General features: G+C 39.7%; 2 protein-coding genes across 2 annotated transcripts in view; one reads left to right on the top strand and one right to left on the bottom strand.

Moving 5' to 3' along the window:
- XPOT (exportin for tRNA) overlaps positions 1 to 26,714 on the bottom strand; it is a 169,136-nt gene that overhangs the window by 85,882 nt on the left and 56,540 nt on the right. The gene's annotated exons all lie outside the window — the stretch shown is intronic.
- Positions 1 to 26,714, top strand: part of C1H12orf56 (chromosome 1 C12orf56 homolog) — a 112,693-nt gene that overhangs the window by 29,502 nt on the left and 56,477 nt on the right. Inside the window, exons 3-5 of the mRNA XM_055575881.1 lie at positions 5,692 to 5,764; positions 13,342 to 13,747; positions 17,509 to 17,582. Coding sequence (XP_055431856.1) covers positions 5,692 to 5,764; positions 13,342 to 13,747; positions 17,509 to 17,582 — 553 coding nt within the window. The remainder of the gene's footprint in view (positions 1 to 5,691; positions 5,765 to 13,341; positions 13,748 to 17,508; positions 17,583 to 26,714) is intronic.

Genomic DNA, 26,714 nt, shown 5'->3' with positions numbered 1-26,714 from the left:
TACATACACAGGCTTCCCAGGTGGCGCAGTGGTAAAGAATCCACCTGCCAATGCAGGAGATGCAAGAAACACAAGTTTGATCCCTGAGTCGGGAAGATCCCCTGGAGTATGAAAGGGCAACCTGCCTCTGTATTCCTGCCTGGAAAATTCCATGGTCAGAGGAGCCTGGAGGGCTACCATCCATGGGGTCACAGAGTCAGACAGGACTGAGCGACTAAGCACGCACGCACGTGCGCACACACACACACACACACACACCACATTTTCTTTATCCATTCATCTATTGCCAGACACATAGGGTGTTTACTATTCTTGACTGTGTGTGCTCATTTGCTAAGTCATGTCCAACTTTTTGTGACCCCATGGACTGTGGTTCGACAGGTTCCTTTGTCCATAGATTCCCCAGGCAAGAATACTGGAGTGGGTTGCTACTTCTTTCTCCGGGGGTACTCACCAACCCAGGGACTGAACCCACACCTCTTGCATCTCCTGCATTGGCAGACAGTTTCTTTACCACTGAGCCACCTGGGAAGCCCCATTACATAATTCTTGATTACTGTAAGTAACTCTGCTATGAACATGGGAGTGCAGATATCTCTTTGAGACAGTGATTTTATTTCCTTCAGATATATACCCAGAAGTGGGATGGCTTTTAATTTTGGGGGGCACTTCCATACCATTTTCCAGAATAGCTGTACTAACTTACATGCCCTCCCAACAGTGCATGAAGGTTCTCCTTTTTTTGCATCCCTGCTAACACGTGTTATCTTTCGACCTTTTGATGAGTCATCCTAGCAGGTGTGAGGTGACAGCACACTGTGGTTTTGACTTGCTTTTCCCTATGATTAACGATGTTGAGAAGATTCGGCTCTTCACACTGAGGATAAGCTGGCTATCCATGATCAGCAGCATAGTGCCTGGGCCTAGTTTGCCATGAGTAGAAAGGAAGGAAAGAAATGTATGGAAGAAAGAAAGGGAGGAAGGAAAATAAAAGAAGAAAGAAAAAAAGAGAGGAAAGTGTTTTCACTAAATATTGGTTTAAAAAAGAATGAGTTAGACTCTGAATTCCCTTTGGTCAGTGCTTGTTTGATTTTAGTAACCTTATCAACAGAGATTGTAATGAAAAAACCTGGTGAAGAAGTGCAGGGGGTAACCAGAAAGATTGTGAGGGGGTAACCAGAAAGATTGTGAACACCTGGCTTTAGGAAAACTCCTTATAGTCATCTCTCTGAACCCTGGGCCTCTTACCAGCAAGGGAGTCACCAGCCCTGCCCTGATAATTGTAGTTTATTAACAGCATTCACCAGAGAAGGCAATGGCACCCCACTCCAGTACTCTTGCCTGGAAAATCCCATGGACGGAGGAGCCTGGTAGGCTGCAGTCCATGGGGTTGCGAAGAGTCAGACACAACTGAGTGACTTCACTTTGTCTTTTCACTTTCATGCACTGGAGAAGGAAATGGCAACCCACTCCAGTGTTCTTGCTTGGAGAATCCCAGGGACGGGGGAGCCTGGTGGGCTGCCGTCTATGGGGTCACACAGAGTCGGACACGACTGAAGTGACTTAGCAGTAGCAGCAGCAACAGCATTCACTCTTCATTCAAAAATATTGGTTGGAAATCTGTTCCCAAGAATGATTCACATCTAGATTAAAAACATGAAAAGTCACCTTTAGATCTTGTTTTTAGGGAGCTCAGTGTGTGATTTTCCAGTTGTGCCTAAGGAGATCCAGATGATCTAGAGAAAGGGAGGTGGGGAGTCCGGACTCCTGGCACTCATCGGGCTTAACCTCAGAGCAGCCCTGTTTCTAGGTTTCACGCTTTGGGCCCTTCCCAAACATTTCTCATGGAGAAGTTTTAAAAATTCAAGGGTGACTGGATAAAAATAGATTATATAGTTCAGCATGACACTGCTTACTTTCTTGGTCTTATTTTGTGCATGAAAAATACACGTATATATGTATTTGATATATTATATGAAATGTACATGTATACAAAGGAGTCCTTTAAAGTATCCATCCCTATAATTGGGACCTGGTGAAAAGCAGAAAAAAAGGCATAGACTTGGGACTCAGCTAAGCCAGATTTGCATACTGGTTCTCACCTTTCCCAGCTGTATGACTGTCTGCAAGTCACTCAACTTTTTTGTGAGCCTCAGCGTCCTTGTCTCTGTTACTAGCGTCACAAGGTCATTGCATTATGTGAAATCATGTGGCCAGGGCTGGGCACACAGCAGGAAAGTAGGCAGCTGTGAAGACTGCATGCTTAGCATGGAGAGAGAAAGGAAGAATGAGATCCACAGTGGCTCGCTGGATAAGCCCTTCCACCTCTGGCATCTAGCCAGTGTAGACAGACCAACCAGTACCAGCCTGTTCACTCTTCACTGGACTCCACTCAAAATCAGGGTCAACCTTTTGGAGTACTGAAGAGCTACTGAGTGTGAGAAAAATGTCCAGTGTTTGTACACTGTCCTGGATAAGGACCTTACCACATCGACACTCTAGAGCATGGCAACTGTTTTTAAAAGCTGCTCTAATTAGCAAACTTGTTAAATCCCTGGTTGCTCACCAGGTCTCCTGTCACACTAATTAGGATATCTAACTGGTGTTGGTTGCCTTAAATGCATATTTATCCTTGTCCACAAGCATAATTATTCTTGGCTTCTTTCCCCTAACACGTATAAGAAGATGAAAACATGCATTAAGTTTTATGAAATTTAAATTCCTAGAAACTTTGCAAATGATGTTAAAAACAGTGAAGAGTCTTTTAAAACGTATCCTTTGTTCACACACATATTCATGGAATGACACCTCTCCCCTCCTCTCCTTTATTTTCATTTCCAAAGGTACCATCTGACACTTTGGCAAAGGGATTTTCAAAAACAGGAAATGATTGCTGTTTTAAGGAGTCATATGTAGCACACATTGGAGGATAAAAAACATGCCCCCTTTCCAGCAAGTCAGCACTGATGTGCTCGGATTCCTCTTGGCCTCCAGGCTGCTTATTCCTGGGTTAGGTATTGCTCTGTGCACAGGACCGCAGTGGTTCACCTCCTGGACATTCTGTAATATGTAATTCTGAAGCAACAGATACGCTCAAACCTATCTAAGCGTCTATTTGACGGTAGTCATTACTAGAGTCCTTCATGTTAATAATGATGATGCCATGCCTAGAGAAGCCACTCACATTAATTACTGAGTATTTAAATAAAGATAATTATTAGAACTCCAAATCTCTTGGGTGAAAGCCTAGGGAATATTTGTGTCATGTGGTAAAGGTGCTCACACTCCAATCAAGTAGATCATCTTAACAAAGGAGGCTCAAAATTGCAGATCACTTATAATATAAATACTGAGTTTAATTACCATATTTTAAAGCAGGATTTCTCATCAGGCCCAACTTTTCTGGAGCTACAAAGAGGCTTTTCTCTATAGTACACATGTAAACCTGTATGGGCCACAGTTAGCACTCTGAATTGCACATTTTATGGCAACCCACTCCAGTATTCTTGCCTGGAGAATCCCGTGGATGGAGGAGCCTGCGGACTACAGTTCATAGGGTTGCAAAGAGTCAGACACAACTGAAGCGACTTAGTACGCGTGCACAGATGAAGGGCATGATTAGTAAACTCTGAATGAACAACCTTGGTGACAGCAGAGTGCCAGTGGTGAGCTGTATTAACAGTACGAGCTCTAGAATGAATGGGGTTATCAATGCCCATTAGTTTCAGGTACATTCTAGAATAGCGCTATCCAACAGAACTTTCTGCAATGATGGAATTGTTCCATATCTAGTCTCATTATGTCTAAACGGTATCCATCAGCTACCTGTGGCTGTTGAGGACCTCAGATGACTAGTGCTACTAACTGAATTTTAGTTAATTTTAATGTTAATAGCCACAGGTAGCTCATGGCTACCAAATTGATCACTGCAGTTCTAGAATCATGGAAAGGACCTTAAAGGTTTTAGTGGCATATTTTGAAACACTGGCATAAAGTGAGGTAGACTAATCCCCAAACCAGAACGAGACACAATAATTTAATGAAACAAAAACAGAATCAAAGTTTTTTATATGTGAGTGCATATGTATACATGTGTATGTGCATAATTTTTATTTTAAACCTAAAACCTAGATGTTTTTTAAAACTAGTGATGTGGGGTAAAGCCAAAACAACAAGACACTGATGAGTCTCTAGGTTAAATGGATAACTTTTTAAAAGAAAAATTTTGGGCTGCTCCATGCAGCTCGTGGGATAAAAGTTCCCCGACCAGGAATGGAACCCATGCCCACTGCATTGGGAGCGCAGACTCCTAGCCATGGACTGCCAGGGAAGTCTCTGGATAATTTTTATCAATACATAAGCTTGTCGGTCTTCCCCACAGGAATAAGATTTGACAAATATAATCAAACCTCCTACAGGCAAAACAGCAGGTTCATTCTTTTTGGCGTGTCGCTTCTGAAAGTATTCCTCAGCTGACCAGCACCATGTACCATCAGACACACACTGTGCCGAATTGGCTGAAGGACTTCCTACCTAAGCTACTGAAGAAGACTGAAGACTGCCGGGGCACGCGAGATAACACAGGGGGCAGATCTCTCTATTATCTGTATTCAGGCTCTCTTGTCATTATTGCCAGTATAGCCCTGCCGGGTTCCAATCACTGGCATCCGGGAGACCAGACATCCCACCAGGTGCTGAAACACAACTCTAGCCATACTTCATTTCTCAGTGGAGAACAGATGATCCTAAGCTTAGCCACTCCATTGTTACAAACTAAAAAGCTAATATAGAAAGCCAGGGACATTGACACTAAAGTTTTGTCACAACCTCTTAGTGTCCTCATACACAAAAAGACAAAGTTCAAGTGTGGTTGGTGAACTTGGATGAAATCAGGTTTAAGAGATGACTGAAGCTAGCTAGGCACAGGCTGACTGTGGGTAGTGTCCGCTTCTCAGTGGGGCAGCCCCGGCACTCTCTTTCGCCTCCAGCATGCCGGCAGTGCTGTACTGTGTTTCCGTTTCTCCAAGCTGCCTGTTTCGTGGCTTGGGTACTGCCCAGGAAAGGAGTCTGTACATATGACTCCTGTGGTTCACCTCCCACACATCCTGTAATATGTGGTCCTGAAGAAGAGATAAGCTCAAACTTGTCTGACCCTAGGCCACAGGTATTCTACTAATATGTTCTATTTAATTCTAGCAAAAACCAAAGGTGTTATTTGTATCACATTTAGTACTGAATTTGTGAAATGCCTACCATTTCAAGCACCTGTGATGACTGGGGTCCTAAACACTTACGTATTAGTAAAGGTTATTAGCTTGCAAGTACAAACAATTTGATTCTGCCTTAATGCCAAAGAGAATTTATTGAAAAGATTTTGGAGCCTCTTAGGGAATCCAAAGGGGGAAGAGAAGAGCCAAACAGTGGAAGAAATCTGGGGGCCTGCTCCAGGGACTGAAGAGCCTATGAGGATCCTTCCTCTAGGGTTCAGGCAGCCCAAGCGCCACAACTACTGAGCCTGAGCAACAGCTCGAGACCGTGTGCTGCAATGAAAGATCCTGCATGAGACAACCTAGACTCAACGCAGCTAAATAAATAAATACAAGAGTCATTAAATCAGTACCTGTAACTATAGCTTCTTTATAAGCTCAAACTATGTAATTAATGACCAATTAACTTTTCTTTTTTCCTTAGTCAAAGAAGAGAATAATGGGCCTATCTTTTGGAGAGGCAAAAAGTCTAACAGTCTGAATGAATCCATTTTCAGGTGAGATTGTTGGTTTATGTTTTTAACTTGCTGAACAAAATTTATTTTACATTTCAATTGGCTTTTTAAAGTCCTTTACTCTACTAAAATCTTCGAATTGAGTTCCATTTATCTCATATATATAATCATGAAGGTATCTGGGGAGGCTTTCTTCTAAATTCAAATCCAGTTAGTTATAAACTATAAATTTTCCCATTTAAATGGAATATACAGTGTCTCAATATAAGTAAATGATTAAAATCAAATTCGAAAACACTTACTGAACTCTGATTCTGTGTAGTAGGACGTTGGTCCCTGTAATAGATACAACAATGAGTAAGATATAGTTCCTACCCTTGAGAAGCTGATTCTAACCAGGACATATGATATTTGCATAAATGAAGATACTGCAAAGTATGCACGCTAAGTGTCCTCAATGAGTTTGAGCAAATTGTCAGAGAGATTTAATAAGGAGAAAGGTTTTATTCAGTTTGGGGGAGGAGTCAAGATGTCAGATGACAGTTGTTGAAGGACTCACACATGGTGATTCAGATATTGCAGTTGTGGGAATGGGAGAAGCTACGATAGAGGCAGGGAAAAACTGGAACATGTGTAAATTTAAAAAGGAGTTTCCTAAGCTGCACAACTCAAAGTATGGTTCTATTACACACTTTAAGTATCTAGACACTAGGAGGAGGAGGGGAGCATAGGATCCTAAGAGCTCTGATTCAGGGGATGACAGGCGGGGGAAAATTAAGGTGTGTTGGGGCCCTGAAAGTCAGGTATGACATGGGGGGAATAGCCAGGTTAGGAAAACATTGTAAAATGGTGCAAAGAAAAAGTGAACTCGTATTTGGGAAGTAGGCAGAGACCTGTGGTGCACCATGCTGTGTAATAACTCAGGATACTGGGGAGGGTCCTTTTCCCACTGTACTTACTCTCATACTCACCTTCTCTCACTGCACAATGATGTACAAAGGTCTTCTAAACCTAAATGTCACTATTATAACTTTTTTTCCTCACCAAAAGAAAAAGAATTGGTTTAGGAAGCCTGGCTTGTGTCAGATAGGCTTAGAGGAGCATGATTTGATCTAAATCCATGTGATCAGAAGCCATGTTTCAAGGGGTTGCAATTCCATTGTTACCCTGAGCACCATAAGTTACTAGATTCTTGGAGGAGCGGTCTCTGCCTTCCTGTCTCAAGGCACTAAGTGATGTTTCTAACACGGCTTGCGTAACTGGAAGTATTGAGGGAGGGGCCGTGCTAGTGGATAGCCCCACATGCTCTCAAGTTCAACATTCCTTATTTCACATTTGGTGTACAGTGCCCTAATTTTTCTAGACCACTCTCTGATAGCCTCATTGTTTTCTTCCAGTTTAGAAAAATAAAAGAGATGTATAAGTAATGTATGCAGTAGTTGTTGTAGTTGTAGGTTATCTCAGAGGTTAGAACTCTGTTAAAAGTGGCTGACGTCCAACATAGGTTAAAAGGGGAATTTAGGCAATATTGGAATTAGAGGGCAATGCATTTTATTCAACATTCATTCAGTAGATATATATAGATATAAATGTAGATCCATCTATCTCACCTGTTAAATCTGGTATATTCTATTTGTTGGGCTCTGTGATTGATTTCAGATGTACAACAGTGAGAAAAATCAGCAAAAGTTAGAAACCACACCACAGGAATGTAGGAATGGTAAGCATGAAGTTGGATTAGGCATACCTGGAACTGGGGACTTGAGTGCCACAGAACTTTGTCTCTGTGTCCTTGGATGTTTGTGGATCAGCTTCATTTTCTTTCACTGAATAACATGTCCTCTCTGGGACAGCAAAATCAACAGCTATCTTAAATTCACTTTTTATTGCTCCCACCACCACATGGTGGCTAACTCACATACTTTCTTGCACCAAATTAAAAAATCCTGGGACCTCCCTGGTAGTCCAGTGGTTAAGAATCCTCCTGCCAGTGCAGGGGACACAGGTTTGATCCCTGGTCTGAGAACTAAGATCCCACATGCCACGGGGCAACTAGGCCTGTGTGCCAGAACTACTGAAGCCCATGTGCCCTAAAGCCTGTGCTCTGCAACAACAGAAACCACAGCAACGAGAAGCCTGCATGCCTCTATTAGAGAAAGCCCACGCACAGCAACGAAGAGCCTGAGAGCTTTAATGAAGACCCACCACAACCAAAAAAAAAAAAAAAAAAAAAAAATCCTGGGAAGTCTCTGATGCCTAGCTTGAATAAATGATTCACTGCTGAAAATATCTACCATAACCAAGAGGTTTAAAAACATGGCAGTTTCTGTGTGCTCCATGTGTGGAGGAGAGGAGTGAATATAGGTCGGGGTGGTAGAGTTAGGTCTGCTATCCATAGTTTTCTAGGACTACCATCTTCGTAATTAAACATTTGAGTCAGAAGTGTAAACAAAAGGCAGGCTATGATAAACACTAATTAGAGGGCTGAAGAATGTTATCGTGTAGAGGGCTTTGAAACACCTCTGTGGTATAAAGTTTTAGGCCTAATTATGAGAAGCTGCAGGTCATAAGAAGGAAGCAGTTATCTTGGGACATCAGACTTACATAAATATGATTACTTTTCAAGGTAATAGTAAACAACAGACCTTTTAACACCTGAGGGATGAAAAACAGACTAGTGATGATCTCTGATAATGGGATTCAGTACTTCGGTTCCTCTATCTTTAGTATAGCTCTTCCTTAGTGCATAGTTCTGTGTACTCAAACATTTTACAGGAGAAAAGCCAAGCAGATGTCTCCTCAAAATGCTCCTTGAGGAAAAGTTTATTGTGACCTACTTAAGAGTCCCCTAACGCTGGCAGGGAAAAGACTGCCTATTGCTTGCACATATAAAAGGAAAACATAGAGATCAACGGAACATTTTTACAGTGCTGGCACAGAGTCAGATTTATATAAATTCAACTGAGTTCACCCTGAATAATCCAAAAGGAAAAGAGTGACATTGCTTAGCCCTCAGTCTAGATCTGCTCAGCTTATACCCACTAGGGTGGATTTTGATCTAAGTTTACATCTGTTTATAGCCTCTACTGATATCTAGCTAATAGGGCATGGCAAGTAGAAGGATGAACTGAAGAAACCGATCTGTTTAATAAACAGAATTCACCCGGGTTCAATCCCTGGGTTGGGAAGATCCCCTGGAGAAGGAAATCGCAACCCACTCCAGTAGTCTTGCCTGGAGAATCCCATGGACAGAGGCCTGGCAGGCTACAGTCCATGGGGCTGCAAGAGTCAGACGTGACTGAGTGACTAAACCGCCACCACATGACAGAGGTGACCAGCTTGGCATCCTTATGATATGAGAATGTGTTGCACTGAATATCATTAGCAACATAGAAGGGAAAAAAACAATCAAGAAGTTGAACTTTATATCTTTCTCTAAGAAGAAACATTTCTTGGCAGAAACTAGAAAAAGGGAGCTGCGTTATTCTTTTCTGCATAGTAGAGAAAAACATGCAGGCTCAGTAGTCACACTGGATGACCTCAAGTCTGGACTCTGTCTTGGACTATTTCACCTTCCCAGGGCTTCACTCCTCATCGTAGGATGGGGCTCACAGTGGTACCTGTCCCACAGGGATGATACATAAAGAATTAAATCACATACGGTTGACCCTTGAACAACACAGGTTTGAACTTTGCAGGTTCATTTATATGCATATTTCTTTAATAGGTATGTACTACAGTCCTACACAATCCTCAGATATGGAACCTTGGATACAGAGGGGTGACTCTAAAGTGTTATGTGTTCATTTTCAACTATGCAGAGGGTCAGCGCCCCAACCTCATGTTGTTCAAGGGTCAACTGTACATGTGAAGTACTTGAACTGTGTGTGACACTTAGTAAATCCCTATTAAACTTAGCTCTGTTGTTATTGCTAATTATCTGCAAGTCAGTCACTAAACAATAACCTATTCGGCATCCTCAGAATCCTTGATCAAGTCTTGGAACAGAATAACTTCCCTCTTTTCTACTCCCACTAATAATATAGTATTTAAAGAATAAAAATGCTATTGTGTGGGCTTCCCGTGTGGCTCGGTGGTAAAGAATCTGTCTGCCAGTTCGGGAGACGAGTTCAATCCCTGGTCTGGGAAGACCCCACATGCTGAGAAGCAACTAAGTCGGTGTGCCACAACTACCGAGCCTGTGCTCTAGAGCCCAGGAGCTGCAACTACTGGGCCCACGTGCCACAACTACTGAAGCCCGTGCACCTAGAGCTCGTGGTGCACAATAGGAGAAGCTGCCACAATGAGAAGCCTGTATACTACAACTGGAATGTAGCCCCTGGTTGCCACAACTAGAGAAAAGCTCACGCAGCAATGAAGACCCAGCACAGCCAAAATTAAAATAAGTACTTTCTTTGAAAGCTAATAAAAATGCTATTGTGCAATAATTTGGCATGTGTGTGTGCTAAGATGCTTCAAGCATGTCCGGCTCTTTTTGACCCTATGGACTGTAGCCTGCCAGGCAACTCTGTCCTTGGGACCCTCCAGGCAAGAATACTGGAGTAGGTTGCCATAAAATGTACTATTCAGACTGCTAACTGTGTTGAATATTATGTTATGTGACTCTGGGTCACATGACACGTTTGGTACTGGTCTCTGCCAGCCTCTTGATTACACTTAAATACTGATAATTGTTTTCCAGTTTTGAACTATTTTACATAAAATTGCTTATATCTCACCAATTCTGCTTTATAGGGCCTTCATGGGGAATTTTTTAATTCAGGAGAGCTGAAATTCTACATCTTAAGATCTAGGCTTATATAGTTTTTTTTATGGAAGAATCATTGTTTTTATTATTCTGCTTGTTTTTTCTATTTTATACATTAATCTGACTACTTCCTTGAATAGGTGCTTTGCTGTCCATGAAAACTAAATTCCCCATTTTCGTATTTAACTTCTTTCTCTTCCTTCTTAAGAGTTTTAAAAATCAAATAATTATTTTTTTGTATTTGATTTTAAAACTTTTGAAAAAGATGAGAAAGAAGTTAAATAAATTCTACTTACCATTTTTCCTCATTTCTTGATAGAATCAATACGCTAGCATATATGTACTTTGTATTTTCAGTCGACCTTGCATCTAATGGATTTTTCTGAAGCTGTTTAATGTTGCCTGTTGCTTTTTGGACTGTGGCTTTAACTTGATGGTTTCAGCCTCAAGGAGTGAATGTGGCTGTGTTTGATGTGGAGGGGGAAAGGAGAAAAGTCATTTGTGCATAATTTTGATCTTGGAGTTATCTTTTCCAGTTCTCTCATTGCTTACTCCTTTATGGCTGGGCTCTCCCTAAAGATACATAATCAGCTCATTAGAAAAACACTTGACTTTTAGCAACCTAGTACTATAAATATGAAGTTGACAAGTGTGGAAATTCAAGGTTCTAGAACTCTTGCTTAGTAATGAACTACTCTTTAATCAGACTACTAAGAGTGGGTATTACTGAATTTTAAATGAAAAATACAGTTTAGCTTTATGGTTGGCTTGCTTAATTGGTGAAGCTGTAATGTCTGTGGCATTTTAATTTATGCTGTCAAAAAGGTAATCCTTGTTAGAAACTCTTTTAACTCTCTAAAATAATAAATTTTTCATACAACTGAGTAAATTACAGTCACTTCCAGTGGACCTTTCTGTAATTACCTGAAATCATTTTGCTGACCTTTAAGATCAGTTCAGTCCAGTCACTCAGTCGTGTCCAACACTTTGCAACCCCATGGACTGCAGCATGCCAGGCCTCCCTGTCCACCACCAACACCCGGAGCTTACTCAAACTCATGTCCACTGAGTCGGTGATGCCATCCAACCATCTCATCCTCTGTTGTCCCCTTCTCTTCCTGCCTTCAATCTTTCTCAGCATCAGGGTCTTTTCAAATGAGTCAGTTCTTTGCATCAGGTGGCCAAAGTATTGGAGTTTCAGCATCAGTCCTTCCAATGAATATTCAGGACTGATTTCCTTTAGGATGGACTGGTTGGATCTCCTTGCAGTCCAAGGGACTCTCAAGAGTCTTCTCCAACACCTCAGTTCAAAAGCATCAATTCTTCAGTGCTCAGCTTTCTTTATAGTCCAACTGTCACATCCATACGTGACCACTGGAAAAACCATAGCTTTGACTAGATGGACCTTTGTTGGCAAAGTGATGTATCTGCTTTTTAATATGCTGCTTAGGTTGGTCATAGCTTTTCTTCCAAGGAGCAAGCGTCTTTGAATTTCATGGCTGCAGTCACAATCTGCAGTGATTTTGGAGTCCCCCAAAATAAAGTCTGTCACTGTTTCCACTGTTTCCCCATCTATTTGCCATGAAGTGATGGGACTGGATGCCATGATCTTAGTTTAACATATGTTGTGCCTAAAATGAACATTTTAACCTAATTTCATAACATTATCTAACATAATCTGTGCACTGGCTATTTAATTCAATTCCCATAGAGAAAATTTTAGAAAATATCATCTATAAGAATAAATAAAAGCTATCACTTTTTGAGCACTTGTATGTTCGTGCGTGTGTGTGTGCGTGCATACATGTACACATATGTAAAGTCAGTGGAAGAGAGAGCTAACAGTTGAAAGTCAGCTTAGTTCATAGCATTGTACAGATGATGAATGAATTCTACACCTGTTTAAAATTAAGAACAAATAAAAACAAAGTGGTTTCCAACTTTCATAGAGGTTCCAGTATCATAAGGGAGACAAGGTAAATTAATATAAAATGATAAACCAGCAATTCAAGACAATATAGGGTAATATTAATAGCTAGCACCTACTGAGTGATTAATAGCTAGCATCTATTGAGTGTTGCATCTATTTTCTTACTTAATCCTCACAGAAACCCAATAACATGGTTCTCTTGGTTCCTATTTTAAAATTAGGAAATTAAGGCTTAGGTCAATCAAAGTCACATAACCACTGAGTGGCAGAGCCTGGATTAGAACTTGGATCTCATACTCTGCAATTTCTTAGCCTCTGCCACTTGCTTCCTTGGGCTGCAGAGAAAAGAAATGGGTCATGGTGAGCGGGAGAGAACAGGGAAGACAAAAGATGGGACAAAAGATTGATCCTGAAAAAAACTGCTGATGCTATTGCAATGATATTGGAAAAATCAGAAGAGTATTAGCAAACCATGAGTCAAAGAAAACACCATTTAAGAAAATCTCTCTTCACATCTCTCCATATGAATAGTTTTTTCTTTATGGTATCCATCAGAAATGCACAATGAAAGAACAATCAAGTTTCAAAACTAGAATGAAAAGTCCTTTCACTAGGAGTATTGGGCTCTGTGAAGGACAAGCATAATGCTTTAGATGTAAAAGAAAATGCCTCTTTAAATGACATAGGGTAGAATTCTATTTCTGAAAGCAGGAATATATACTGAAGAATTATACCATAACTCCTCTAGGTCAGTGGTGAACAGCAGGTTAGAGTAAATGGCTCCTTTCTCCTAACAAGCATTCCCTTTATGTGAAGAATTTTACTTTCAGACTTGAACTGCTGCAGTGGGCCACTGGGTTCTCTTTGTTTCCTTCTGTTAAACTCTGAATATTATGCTTAACTCTAAATTCTACCTGACAGGTACCACGAGGAGAGCAGCACAGCATCCAAGGACTCAACTTTCGGCCCTACTTCAGACCTGAAGAAGCTGTCCCTTCATGGTCAAAGAGCCCGTGGACCCTTACCTAACCCCTCCAGGAGAAGTTGTCACCTCACATCAGCCAGTAGCAAAGCTAGTGGGCCATTTTGTATAACAGACACAAAAGAACCCCAGGGGCTTTCAGATCACAAAGACTCTCTAAGTGAAATCCCTTTCAAGTGCAATGGGAACGGAAATGAGTTTTACTTAGGAAATTCCACCCTGGCTTCCCCTTTACAGAGCAACCCAAACCTAGAGAGAAAGGAGTCAGAACTTCATTTGTATGTTATTTCCACAACGTCATCAATATTTCTGCACTTAAAAAGTTCATGGAACAATTATATTATAGTAAGTGCCCTCCTAAGTTAACCTCGGCTTGAGTATTATTTTTTAGGATAGGCTTCCCTGCTCTTCCTCCCCATTTTGGAAACTTAACCTTGGGATTTAAGATAGTGAAAGACACAACGCACTGGACAATTAAGGAGATGATTTTATCAGGCTACTGCAATAGGGAAAATGCTCATTAATGAAAAGTGTCTTAAAGAAAAGGAGATGGGCCTGAGGTTTCATGAGGCAGGTAATAAATAGGGGAGTTGGCCATAAGTCTCATGGGAATCAGTAAGGAAGGTTGGAGACAGGTTGTATTTTGGAATATTTGTGAGCAGTGTGGTTTTTTACAGTTAGCTGGGGTGATTTCTCAGGCTTCCCAGGTGGTGGTAGTGGTAAAAAACCTGCCTGCCAATGCAGGAGATTTAAGACACACAGGTTCGATCCCTGGGTCGGGAAGATCCCCTGGAGGAAGGCATGGTACCCCACTCCAGTATTCGCAGCCTGGAGAATCCCATGGACAGAGGAGCCTGGTGAGCTATGGTCCATAGCGTTGCAAAGAGTTGGACACAATTGAAGTGACTTAGCACGCACACAAGGGGTGATTTCTTAACCATTCAGCTTTCAGTGAGGACAAAGCTCAACATTGTCAATATGTTTCATTATTTCTTAGCTGTGGTACTGAAAGTAGGTTAGTGGGAGTCATTGTCATAAGATCAGATAATTTTACAGAGATCACCTGGCTTATGTCCTTTATTTTATAAATGAAGAGACTGAAGCAAAAAAAAATTCTAAGTAACTTACTCAACATTGTGTACTAAGTTTAGAGGCAGAGTCACAACTCTCATTTAGTAATCTTTTTATAACGCCAGGATCAGTTTTATAATATGACCCTTTTTAGTTTCCTTCAGTGATATATAATTTTTATTACTGATCTTCAAATATAATAATGTTCAAATGAAAGTCACTCAGTCATGTCTGACTCTTCAACCCCATGGACTATACAGTCCATGAAATTCTCCAGGCCAGAATACTGGAGTGGGTAGCCTTTCCCTTCTCCAGGGGATCTTCCCGACCCAGGGATTGAACTCTGGTCTGCATTGCGGATGGATTCTTTACCAGCTGAGCCACAAGGGAAGCCCAAGAATACTGGAGTGGGTAGTCTATCCCTTCTCCAGCAGATCTTCCCAACCCAGGGATTGAACCCAGGTCTCCGCATTGTAGATGGATTCTTTACCAGGTGAGCCATAAGGGAAGCCCTTCTGAGTAAAAACAGTCTTTCATAATAATGTTGCTGCTGCTGTTGCTGCTGCTGCTTCTGCTATTGCTGCTAAGTTGCATCTGACTCTGTGCGACCCCATAGACGGCAGCCCACCAGGCTCCCCTGTCCCTGGGATTCTCCAGGCAAGAACACTGGAGTGGGTTGCCATTTCCTTCTCCAATGCATGAAAGTGAAAAGTGAAAGTGAAGTCGCTCAGTCGTGTCTGACTCTTAGCGACCCCATGGACTGCAGCCTTCCAGGCTCCTCCGTCCATGGGATTTTCCAGGCAAGAGTACTGGAGTGGGGTGCCATTGTTAAGAGGTATGAAAGACTCTTATCACTCAGAAGAAGCTAGGAAGGAGGGGTTTTATAAGAGGCCCAAATTTGGAAGACTGCAAGGCAACTCTAGTTTTTTTCTCATAGCACAGTTCAGAATATTTAATGTTTAAATTAAATACTAAATATTTAAAATTCATCTGTAAAATTTTAAACAGCTTTCTCCAAATTAAGAATGTATGTGAATCATAAATAGAGGGAAAATCTTGATCTCTTAAGAGAAGGCCTTATATATTCTAATAGAAAACCCAAAACTTAATTGACTTTTAAAAATCTGCCTAAATATTTCAAAATAACTGTTTATGCTTCCAGAATTAACTAACTCCTAGTTTTAAGTACTACTTTAAAATTCTGCAGTAGAGGCAGGCTTGGGGTAAGTCAGATGGGCCAACTCATAGCCCTTCTGATGATAAAAGGCAACAACAAATAACTAACATGCAGTGTTATTATCAATGTTATTAACTGCTGATGCTTTCTGTATATTAACTCATTTAATCTGTACAATAGTCCTATGAGGAAGACTGTTATTCTCATCTCATAGATGAGGAAACTGAGGTATAGGGAAGTTAAATAATATATTCAAGGTTATACAACTAACACAGAACTGGGATTTGAACCCAGATGGACTGATTTTTTTTCTATGCACTGAAATAATGTGGATGGAGGGGGTTATCCTTATGAGTTGGTAGACATTATTATTAAACAATGTTCTATCCCTTGAAAGAAGGAAAACAAGTAAGCAAATATTTCATATACAAATGATGAATCAATTAGGTTAGCATTTATTCTAGTGAAAACAGTATTAACTCAATATAAACATTTTAAAAAATGTGACTTTTTTTGTGACATTTTTGGATTCTCTAATTAGGGTGGTTACCTTTGGTTAGTCTTGGCTATCTTCATAGATTTTAGGAAATGGAAAAAAAATAATCTCCTAAGTCAGTCAGACTTATCTTGGTAATTGATCTGTTGTATCTGAGATTTCTTTCCTGCTGAGGTATAGAAATGCTCCTGGGAAAAGACATCTTAACTCTCTGTATACTTTCAGGTAAAATTAACCTAAACCATCCAGTTAGAAATTAGCACTCATTCTGATTTTAAGGGTTTCCAAAGAGTTGTCTCTGTGAGTTAGCCATTTTATCTGTAAATTTTACCAAAAGTAATTATGATCTCTGTTGTTTAGCATCTCAAATTCTACAAAGACAAAATATGTCAATTCTTTGCCCTTATGTTGTGAAGATAACTGCTGGAAAGCTAAATAACTAAGGAATATTCTCAAATTAAAATTCTAGATTTAAGGCAAGGATAAATTTGGAGAGGAAAAAAGGGCAGCTTTTAAAAAAAAAGAAAAAAACATAGAATGATGACAAAACTAGTAAGACAAAGCACATAATCCCCCCACACACCACCTACCACCATACTCTGTTTATGAGTAAGACAGGAGTTGTTTGGAGCTGTAAATCAGAAACATTTCAGAAATCCCTTCTGACCTGTCTGTTAAGCCTCAAAATAAACAAAAAATTATTTAGAGAACTTGCCGAACATTACATGCCAGTTTGTTTTAAGACGCAGAATGAATGGGAAATGGCAACACTAACAATTTGAGGAAAAAATAACCCCATTAAAGGGGGAACAGGTAAAAAAATTATTGTATATCTTGGCAATGTAATACTGTAATTATTAAAAAGACTGAAGTAAATCTATATATATAGATATGAAGAACTGTCCACTATGTATTAAGTGAAAAAAAGACCCCAGATTAACATGTGATATGATGTGGCTAGTATTAAATATTATACATATATATCATCTAATGTGTAAATATTATAAATGTATGTTATAATTGATATGTTTTTATCTGCCTGAAGGAATATAAACCAAACCAACAACAACAAGGCGTTTTGAAAATTGAGACAGAAGGGGTAGTGAGGGATAGGGAACTTTTTATCATTTACACATTTCTGTACTGTTTGATGTTGATACAATGAGCAAGTGTTATGTTTAAAACTTTTAAAAAACTATGTAAGGAAAAATTCCCTGTGGTATTATCAAATACTGGAATGAGTTACAAATCATGTACTGTAGAAGGGATTAAAGAATAGATATATGGTATTGACTAAAAGTAAACAGAATTGATTTTCATTCAACAAAAATTCTAACTATTCCCACTTTTTTCCTCTTTCAGAAAGCTACTCTTTTACAAGATCCCCTATATGTTAGTGAGCTCAGTCCTGCTACTGGAAGTCAAAAGCCATACAGGTAAGAAGTGATGACAGGTCAGAGTTACATGGGGGGGTGGGGGGCGGTTGTTCTCTTTGCCTCTCCTAACTCTGTGAGTTGCTGACCATCACATTTATATCTATATCACTTCATGCCCTGAATTGCAAATACTATAATCTATGGGACATCACTTCTTGTATGTGTCACAGGAGCCAAAACGTCAGCATATTCAAAACAGGGCTCAGCCTCTTCCTTCTGTGACCTGACCTTCTGTCTATGTTTCCTAAACAGGGCATGATGTCAGTATCTCCAGACAGCCTAAGCCAGGGTCTTGGATCCCCAGATGCCCACCCTCTACATCCAGTCATCACCACATGATTTATTGTACCTATTGAATATATCTGGATAACACCCACTTCTTTCCACTGCCATATGCTCAGGTCCAATTATCTCTGTTTTGGGCTCCCACCAGTGTTTTCCTTGCTGGTCTCTGCCTTCACTCTTGCACCTCGATAGACCTTTCCTCAGCATGACAGAGGAATCTTTCAGAAGCACAAATCTGATCATGTCACTTCTCCCTTAAAGCCTTTGAAGAGCTCCCCAGTGCCCTTAGAAGGTCTACACGCTACAACACCTTTTTACAAATCTTCCTGATATCTCTTTATTTTTCTCCCCTCAACTGTTGTGTCCCCCACACTCCTACCTTAAATTCATGATCCAAGAGAACTTGTAGGTCTCAAAAAGCTCCCTGTTCATCTGGGTCCTAACACGATGGCCTCCATTCTAGAACGTACCCGCTTCTCTTCTTCCTCTTCATAGAAATGTCAGCTCAAGTCTTAACTCATTATCCCTTTTTCTAAAAATCATTTCTCAAAGTAAGTTAAGAGGGCCCCTCCATAAAATCCTGTGGTTACACAACTTGTAGCACTGTCTTCTCTGTATATGGATTGCTTGTTTCCGTGCTGCCCCATTAGGAAATATGATCCTTAAGGGGGGACTGTACCTTGGTCACTACACATAGTAGACTGCCAGTAAGCTTTCTACAATGAATGAATGAATGAATGAAATAAGATAGAGGCTGGACCTTATATGCAAGACAAAGGAACTTGGATTTGATCCAGACTTTATAGTACTACTATGTTCTCATCACAGTCAGCCTTGCATTGAAGCAGTTACTTGTGATGTGGCTATTACTGCCAGTAGATTGTGAGCTCCTGGAAGGCAATGGACTTCCTTTGTGGCTCAGGGGTAAAGAATCCACCTGCAATGCAGGAGTCGTGGGTTTGATCCCTGGGTCAGGAAGATCCCTTAGAGAAGAAAATGACAATCACTCCAGTATTCTTGCCTGGGAAATCACATGGACAGAGGAGCCTGGAGGGCTACAGTCCATGGGGTCACAAGAGTTGGACACAACTTAGCAACTAAACCACCACCGCCACCCTGGAAGGCAAGAAGGATGTCTTATTAATTTTTGTATTTTTCTTACTTAAAACAGTGCTTTGCACAAAGAAAACACTGTGAATTGATGATTCCAATAACTTTGATATTAAGTCATAAGTGAGTTTTGAGAGATTTATGATAAGTGAGATATACTGGGGGTGATGTAAATAAACTAAGGGAAAGTTTAATTTTAAAAGATACAATTCATTCCCCATTAAAAGGACCCAAAGTTCCTTGGAAGAATGACTAATTCTAGGCCTGCGGCAGGAAATACACAAATGAATTTGAAACAGCTTGAGGCAGAATGCAAAGAGCAACAGGGCCCAAACTAAAGGACACAGGAGCACCCATGAAGGGGCTCCTAGTAGCCAAAGATAGGACAACACGAGATCAGAAAAAATAATGAATGAGATGGTTAAAACATAATGAATATATAAAAATTCCAAAGTGTATAATAATGTATCATTAAAAGTCCTCTCTCCTATCCTCCTTCCGTTAAGAAATAAAAATACACTAAACTCCATTAGAAGTAAATAGGGCATTAATTCATTTCTCTGCAAATAAGCAAACAAATGGAAAGAATTAAGCATTTATCCTGCCTTTCCTGCATAAACTGTAGTTAGTTCACAGTAACCAAGTAGCTCAAGTTGATGAGAACAAATTTAATTTTACAGAATTCCAGCTAATAAATGTGGAAGGTTTGATAGAAATAGAAAATTACCATTTTTCCAACCGCAAATGAAATAAAAGATTCATGCAATGATCTCAATGGATGGAACTATTAGATAGAAAGGTGAAGTGGAACTTCAAAATTGAGGGATCATGTAAATAACTAAACCATTGATCAGTCTTAGCATCACTTAACTGGGATGCTCTAATGAGGCACTTAAAAATTTTGTGCCTCATTATTTGACATAACATGAAACAAAGAGCACCACCTATGGCACATCTTTGCTCAGACAATTAAACTGCTTTGTTGTGCTTCAGTCCCTCAGTTGTATCTGACTATTTTGCAACCTCACGGACTGTAGCCCGCCAGGCTCCTCTGTCCATGGGATTGCCCAGCCAAGAAATTGCTTCTCCACGATTAAATTGGAATCTGACTTAAAGTGTGGGTGTGTCAGCCTTAAGAAAGAATGAAATTCTGATACATGTGACAATATAGATGAGCTCTGAAGACATAATGCTATGTGAAATAAGTCAGTTGTAAAAGGACAAATATTTTGTGATTCCACTTATATGAGATACCTAAAATAGGCAAATTCATAGAAACAGAAACCAGAATATGGGTTACCAGGAGCTAGGGAGAGAGAGGAATGGAGATTTATTGATTGATGGATATAGAGTTTCTGTTTGGGGTGATGAAAAAGTTCTGGAAATAGGTAGTAGTGATGCTGCACAATATTATGATCACACTTACTGCTGCTGAATTGTATTAATATACCTGAAAATGGTTAAAATGGTAAATTTTATGTTATGTATATTTTATCTCAGAATTTTTAAAGGTATGTGTGTGTGTGTAAGGCAATAGATAAAACGAGACTGGCAAAATGTTGAAAATTACTGAAGCTCAGTGATGGGTATGTGGGGTTTCTTATGTGATTTTCTCCATTTTTGTGTATGAAAATTTCCATAGTTAAAGTTTTTAAAAGACCTAAGAAACACAGCAAGCAAATATAACCATTATCTTATTTAGATCTTGATTTTAGCAAGCCAAATATAAAAATATATTTTTAGGCAAGAGAGAACATTTGAATACAGACTGGGTATTAGACAGTACCATAGAATTACTGATAAGTTTGTTTGTGTGATAATGATGAGTTTGCAAGGAAATGTTCCTTTTATTTTGAGATATGTTCTGAGGTATAGGGGTTAAATAACATAATGTTTGGGATTTCTTTTTAAAAAGATGATTATCTAGATAGCTTAGAATTTCTACATGTTTTCATATGTTTACTCTAAAAAAGTATCTGTTTTAATTTTGGTGCTATATTGTATAAAGTGATTCTAAAGTTAATTGTATAATAAAACAGGCTCTTACTTTGTGTGGCTTGAAATTTATCCCTGAAGGCAAGGAGAGGTCTGCCTCTATCTGGACTCAGGAAAAGCATATTTCTTGCAAAGTTAATTACTAAAGGCAATAAATATATTTAAAGTATAGTAATTTAATGTACCACAAAGGATGCAAATATATGTACAAGACACATAGGAAATGGTCTGTACCTACAAGGCACCTTCAGTTTAAAAAAGAATAAATATTCTTTGGGTTTTCAAGTTAGGATTCTGTCACAGTTGTGAGTTCTGTAATCTGATTATTGTGAATATATACACTGGGCTTCTGAGATAATGTATGAAAAACCATTCCAGCTATAAAGTATGATACAAATGTAAGGTATGCTGCTGCTGCTGCTGCTGCTAAGTCGCTTCAGTCACGTCCGACTCTGTGCGACCCAATAGACGGCAGCCCACCAGGCTCCCCTGTCCCTGGGATTCTCCAGGCAAGAACACTGGAGTGGGTTGCCATTTCCTTCTCCAATGCATGAAAGTGAAAAGTGAAAGGGAAGTCACTCAGTTGTGTCCGACTCTTCGCGACCCTATGGACTGCAGCCTACCAGGCTCCTCCGTCCATGGGATTTTCCAGACAAGAGTACGGGAGGGGGGTGCCATTGCCTTCTCCAAATGTAAGGTATAACTGATGTTAAATGTTTGTAAAAATGAAAAAATACAGGAAAAATAGAACTTATCATTAAATCAAGAATTCTCCTGCCACGTTGTTTGGGTGAGGTTTTGTTTTCTGGCTCATGAAATACAGAATATCTGTTGACTTTAGTATAAAATTTCCTCTTATTCCTAAACTGAATAATGGAGTCTTCTGGCACTAGACTTTTTCTTATTTAAATTAGTCAAAGTTTGTCATCTATGTAAAAGCAAATATTCTCTGAATTTTCAGAGAAACTGTGATTATCCATAACTTCTCTGTAGAAATATAGACTACTGAATCTAATTTGAATTTATGAGGTAAGATAAGACCTCACTTTACATATGAATTGATTTTCAGTATAAAGAGATTAGTGTGCTTTTTCTTTTGAAATTTGTTTTTGCCTTTTTGAAAAAAATAGTTTGATATTATAATCTATTATTATAGGTGCCAAAAGATTAAAAACAGTTCATTTCTATATGAATCTTAGCAAATTACTGACTGCCAGTGGGAAAACCTGGAAACTCAATTTCAAAATGATTGTGCTGATACTGTATTTTTTCTGGGCTTTTGCTTTTCTAAGCTCATTTGTTTGTGAAAACTACATTTCTGCTGTTTTTTTGAGTTCTCAGCAAAGGGATTTTATGGTTATTTTTAAAATATGAAATATTTATTGCCATATGAAATATGGCAATAATTTGAAATGGGTATATATAGGGAAGCAAGATCTCAAAGCTTATTCCTATTTAGATAATATTTATTAAATATTTACTGTATGCTAAGCACATGTAACTAAATATCAAAGTAACTAAAGTATCAAAACAGCCCAGTGGGATAGGTACTACCATCATCCTCATCTTACAGATGGGAAAACTGAGGTATAGAGACACTAGGAAACTTGCCCTTGGTACTCACTCAGAGGAACAGGGGCAGATCTAGGATACTGGTCACACTCAAAATCATGTTCATCTGCCCTATGACTGTTATTACTGAATTCTTTTCTTTTTTAAATTCAGGTATAGTTGATTTATAATATTATATGTTTTAGGTATACAACATCATGATTCACAATTTTTAATGATTATAGTCCATTTAAAATTGTTATAAAATATTGGCTATATTCCCTGTGCTGTATGATATATCCTTGCAGCTTATTTATTTTATACATAGTAGTTTATACTCTTAATGCCCTACCTCTATCTCGCCCCTCTTCCCTTCTCTCTCCTCACTGCTGACTACTAGTTTGTTCTCTGTAACTATGAGTCTATTTCTTTTTTGTTATATTCATTAGTTTGTTTTATTTCTTAGATTCCACATATAAGTGATATACAGTATCTGCCTTTTTCTGTCTGACTTATTTCAATTAGCATAATACCCTCCAAGTCTATCCATGTTCTACAAATGGCAGGATTTCATTCTTTTTTTATGGCTGAGTAGTATTCCTGTGTGTGTGTGTGTGTGTGTGTGTGTACACACATACACACATATATGGCTTCCCTGGTGACTCAGTGATAAAGAATCTGCCTGCCAATGCAGGAGATACAGGTTTGATCCCTGGGTTGGGAAGATGCCCTGGAGAAGGAAATTGCAACCCACTCCAGTATTCTTGCCTGGGAAATCCCATGGGACAGAGGAGCCTGGCAGGCTATAGTCCATAGAGTCACAAGAGTTGGATATGATTTGGCAACTAAAACTATATATATATACACACATACACACACACACACAAACATACATACCATATCTTCTTTATCCATTCATCTGCAGAGGTTACTTACATCCATTAGCCATTGTAAATAATGGTGCTATGATCATTGAGAGTACATGGATCTTCACATTAGTGTTTTCATTTTTTTTCAGTTAAGTATCCAGGAATGGGTACTTGGGTGACATGGTAGTTCTATTTTTAGTTTTTCAAGTAACCTCTATCCTGTTTTCCATAGTGGCTGCACCAATTTACATTCCTGCCAACAGTGTACAAGTGAAAAAAGTGAAAGTGAAAGTTTCTCAGTCATGTCCAACTCTTTGTGACCCCATGGACTATTCAGTCCAGGGAATTCTCCAGGCCAGAATACTGGAGTGGGTAGCCTTATCCCTTCTCCAGGGGATCTTCCCAGCACAGGGATCGAACCCAGGTCTCCCTCATTGCAGACAGATTCTTTACCAGCTGAGCCACAAGGGAAACCCAAGAATACTGGAGAGGGTAGCCTATCTCTTCTTCAGGGGATCTTCCCAACCCAGGAATTGAACTGGGGTCTCCTGCACTGTAGGTGGATTCTTTACCAACTGAGCTATCAGGGAAGCCCTAACAGTGTACAAGGATTCCTTTTTTTCCCACATCCTTGCCAACATTTGTTATTTGTGGCCTTTTTGATGGCTAAGATTGATCTCTTTGTGTTCATTTCTACTCTGGGAAACTTCACTAGGAAAGAGACTATTTTTCAGAAAGTCTTAATTTTTATGTTAATAAGAGAGGTTCATTGATTGGATAGAAGAGAGCATCTTAGATTTGTTTTTTTTTAAATAAAGTGGGAGGTAGTGGGCAAGAACCAAGATTCTATGTAGTAGTATTAGAATAAATGGCTGATAACAAGATTTCTAGAGTAAGTGGTAAAAATATTTTTACCTTAAGTCAGAATGGGCCAAAGAACTAAATAGACATTTCTCCAAAGAAGACATACAGATGGCTAACAAACACATGAAAAGATGTTCAACATCACTCATTATCAGAGAAATGCAAATCAAAACCACTATGAGGTACCGTTTCACACCAGTCAGAATGGCTGCGATCCAAAAGTCTACAAGTAATACATGCTGGAGAGGGTGTGGAGAAAACGGAACCCTCTTACACTGTTGGTGGGAATGCAAACTAGTACAGCCACTATGGAGAACAGTGTGGAGATTCCTTAAAAAACTGGAAATAGACCTGCCTTATGATCCAGCAATCCCACTGCTGGGCATACACACTGAGGAAACCAGAAGGGAAAGAGACACGTGTACCCCAATGTTCATCGCAGCACTGTTTATAATAGCCAGGACATGGAAGCAACCTAGGTGTCCATCAGCAGATGAATGGATAAGAAAGCTATGGTACATATACACAATTACTCAGTGGAGTATTACTCAGCCATTAAAAAGAATACATTTGAATCAGTTCTAATGAGGTGGATGAAACTGGAGCCTATTATACAGAGTGAAGTAAGCCAGAAAGAAAAACACCAATACAGTATACTAACGCATATATATGGAATTTAGAAAGATGGTAACAATAACCCTGTGTACGAGACAGCAAAAGAGACACTGATGTATAGAACAGTCTTATGGACTCTGTGGGAGAGGGAGAGGGTGGGAAGATTTGGGAGAATGGCATTGAAACATGTATAATATCATGTATGAAACGAGTTGCCAGTCCAGGTTCGATGCACGATACTGGATGCTTGGGGCTGGTACACTGGGACGACCTAGAGGGATGGTATGGGGAGGGAGGAGGGAGGAGGGTTCAGGGTGGGGAACACATGTATACCTGTGGCAGATTCATTTTGATATTTAGCAAAACTAATACAATTTTGTAAAGTTTAAAAATAAAATAAAATTAAAATTCAGATTAAAAAAAATAAAATCTGTATAACAACAACAACAAAAAAGAAATTCTAAGACATTTCCATTGATCTACACAAAACATGAAACAGCTCTCTTACTGTTACTTTGCACCCTGCTTTTCTGAATCACTGGTTGTGTAAGCTTGGACAGGCTACTTAACTTAATGTCCTGTAAACGCGATAGTAATTCCCAGCTCAGCCCACCTAGTGACACTGAGTGAGCTAGTCCATGAGGAGTACCCAGGCCAAAGCCTGCCACAGAGTCAGTGCTCAGGTAAGTGCAGTTGTTACTGCTGAGCACAGTGGGAGATGGAAACAACATCCAACCTGTTAATGGTTTTTCAAGTGGCTGCAAATCAGCTGAGGGGCCAGGACAAGTACACAAAGAACTGCAATGGAGTGAAGTATGGAAAAAAGGCTATGGGAGAGGGTCTCCATGGTTGGTAGAATTAGGGAAAGCCCTAAGGAGAAGGTGTTAACTCATTTCAGCAAAGCCAGCTTTTCCTGAAGTGTGGAACGGACGTGGGGCAATGATGTGGGGTGACTTCATGTGGTTTTCTGACATGGCATGAAATGACTTTGAATTCCACGTAAAAAAGTGATTCTCTTTTCCAACTTGTCTGATCTCATCAGAGAATCTCTTGACTTGGTGCCAGTAGAGGCAGCTCTCTAACACACTCATCTGCCCTTTTGTCAAAGGGAGAGCAGACTTCAGGCTCAAAATAGGGAGCATCTACTTAGAATTTTGTTGGTTTCAAGCTGTTTTTACAGTTACCTGCTAATTATAGCAAACAGTACTGGTTTTTCCCTTGTGAAGTAGTAATAAAAAGTTTTCTTCATAAAGAAATTTCTCTAAGAAAACATGAGTTGATTTAAAGGAAAAATAGTATGCAAATAATATTACATATGATTCATGGATTATGGTAAATGGTATACAAACAAACTCTGAGCTAGACTAAGAAAGAGGGACAGAAGATTCGGGATAGGTACAGCTCGAGTAAAGGGGCATGGTAAGAAATGTGTTTGGAGAGTAATAAACAGTTCAATTTAGAGGCTTCCCCAGAGGTTCAGCAGTAAAGAATCTGCCTGCAGTGCAGGAGATGCAGGAGATGCAAGTTTATTCCCTGGGTCAAGATCTCCTGGAGGATGAAATGGTGACCCACTCCAGTATTCTTGCCTGGAAAATTCCATGGACAGAGGAGCCTGGAAGGCTACAAGGAGCAGTTTTCATTACTGACAAGTAATTAAGTTAGAAGTACAAAACTATATTAATATTCCATTAGTCCTCTTTCTGCCATCTTCCCATGCTGCCATGATGGTGGCACCATGAATGTCCTGGCTAATGCTTTCAAGAGTATCAACAATGCCTCAAAGAGAGGCAAACGCCAAATATTAGGCTGTGCTCCAAAGTCATCTTCCATGATGAAGCATGGT

Source organism: Bubalus kerabau, chromosome 1 (genome assembly GCF_029407905.1).
Source record: "Bubalus kerabau isolate K-KA32 ecotype Philippines breed swamp buffalo chromosome 1, PCC_UOA_SB_1v2, whole genome shotgun sequence".
In the NCBI taxonomy this organism is placed as follows: Eukaryota; Metazoa; Chordata; class Mammalia; order Artiodactyla; family Bovidae; genus Bubalus; species Bubalus kerabau.
The sequence above is the reverse complement of the archived record's forward strand: the minus strand, read 5'-3'. Positions and strand labels throughout refer to the sequence as shown.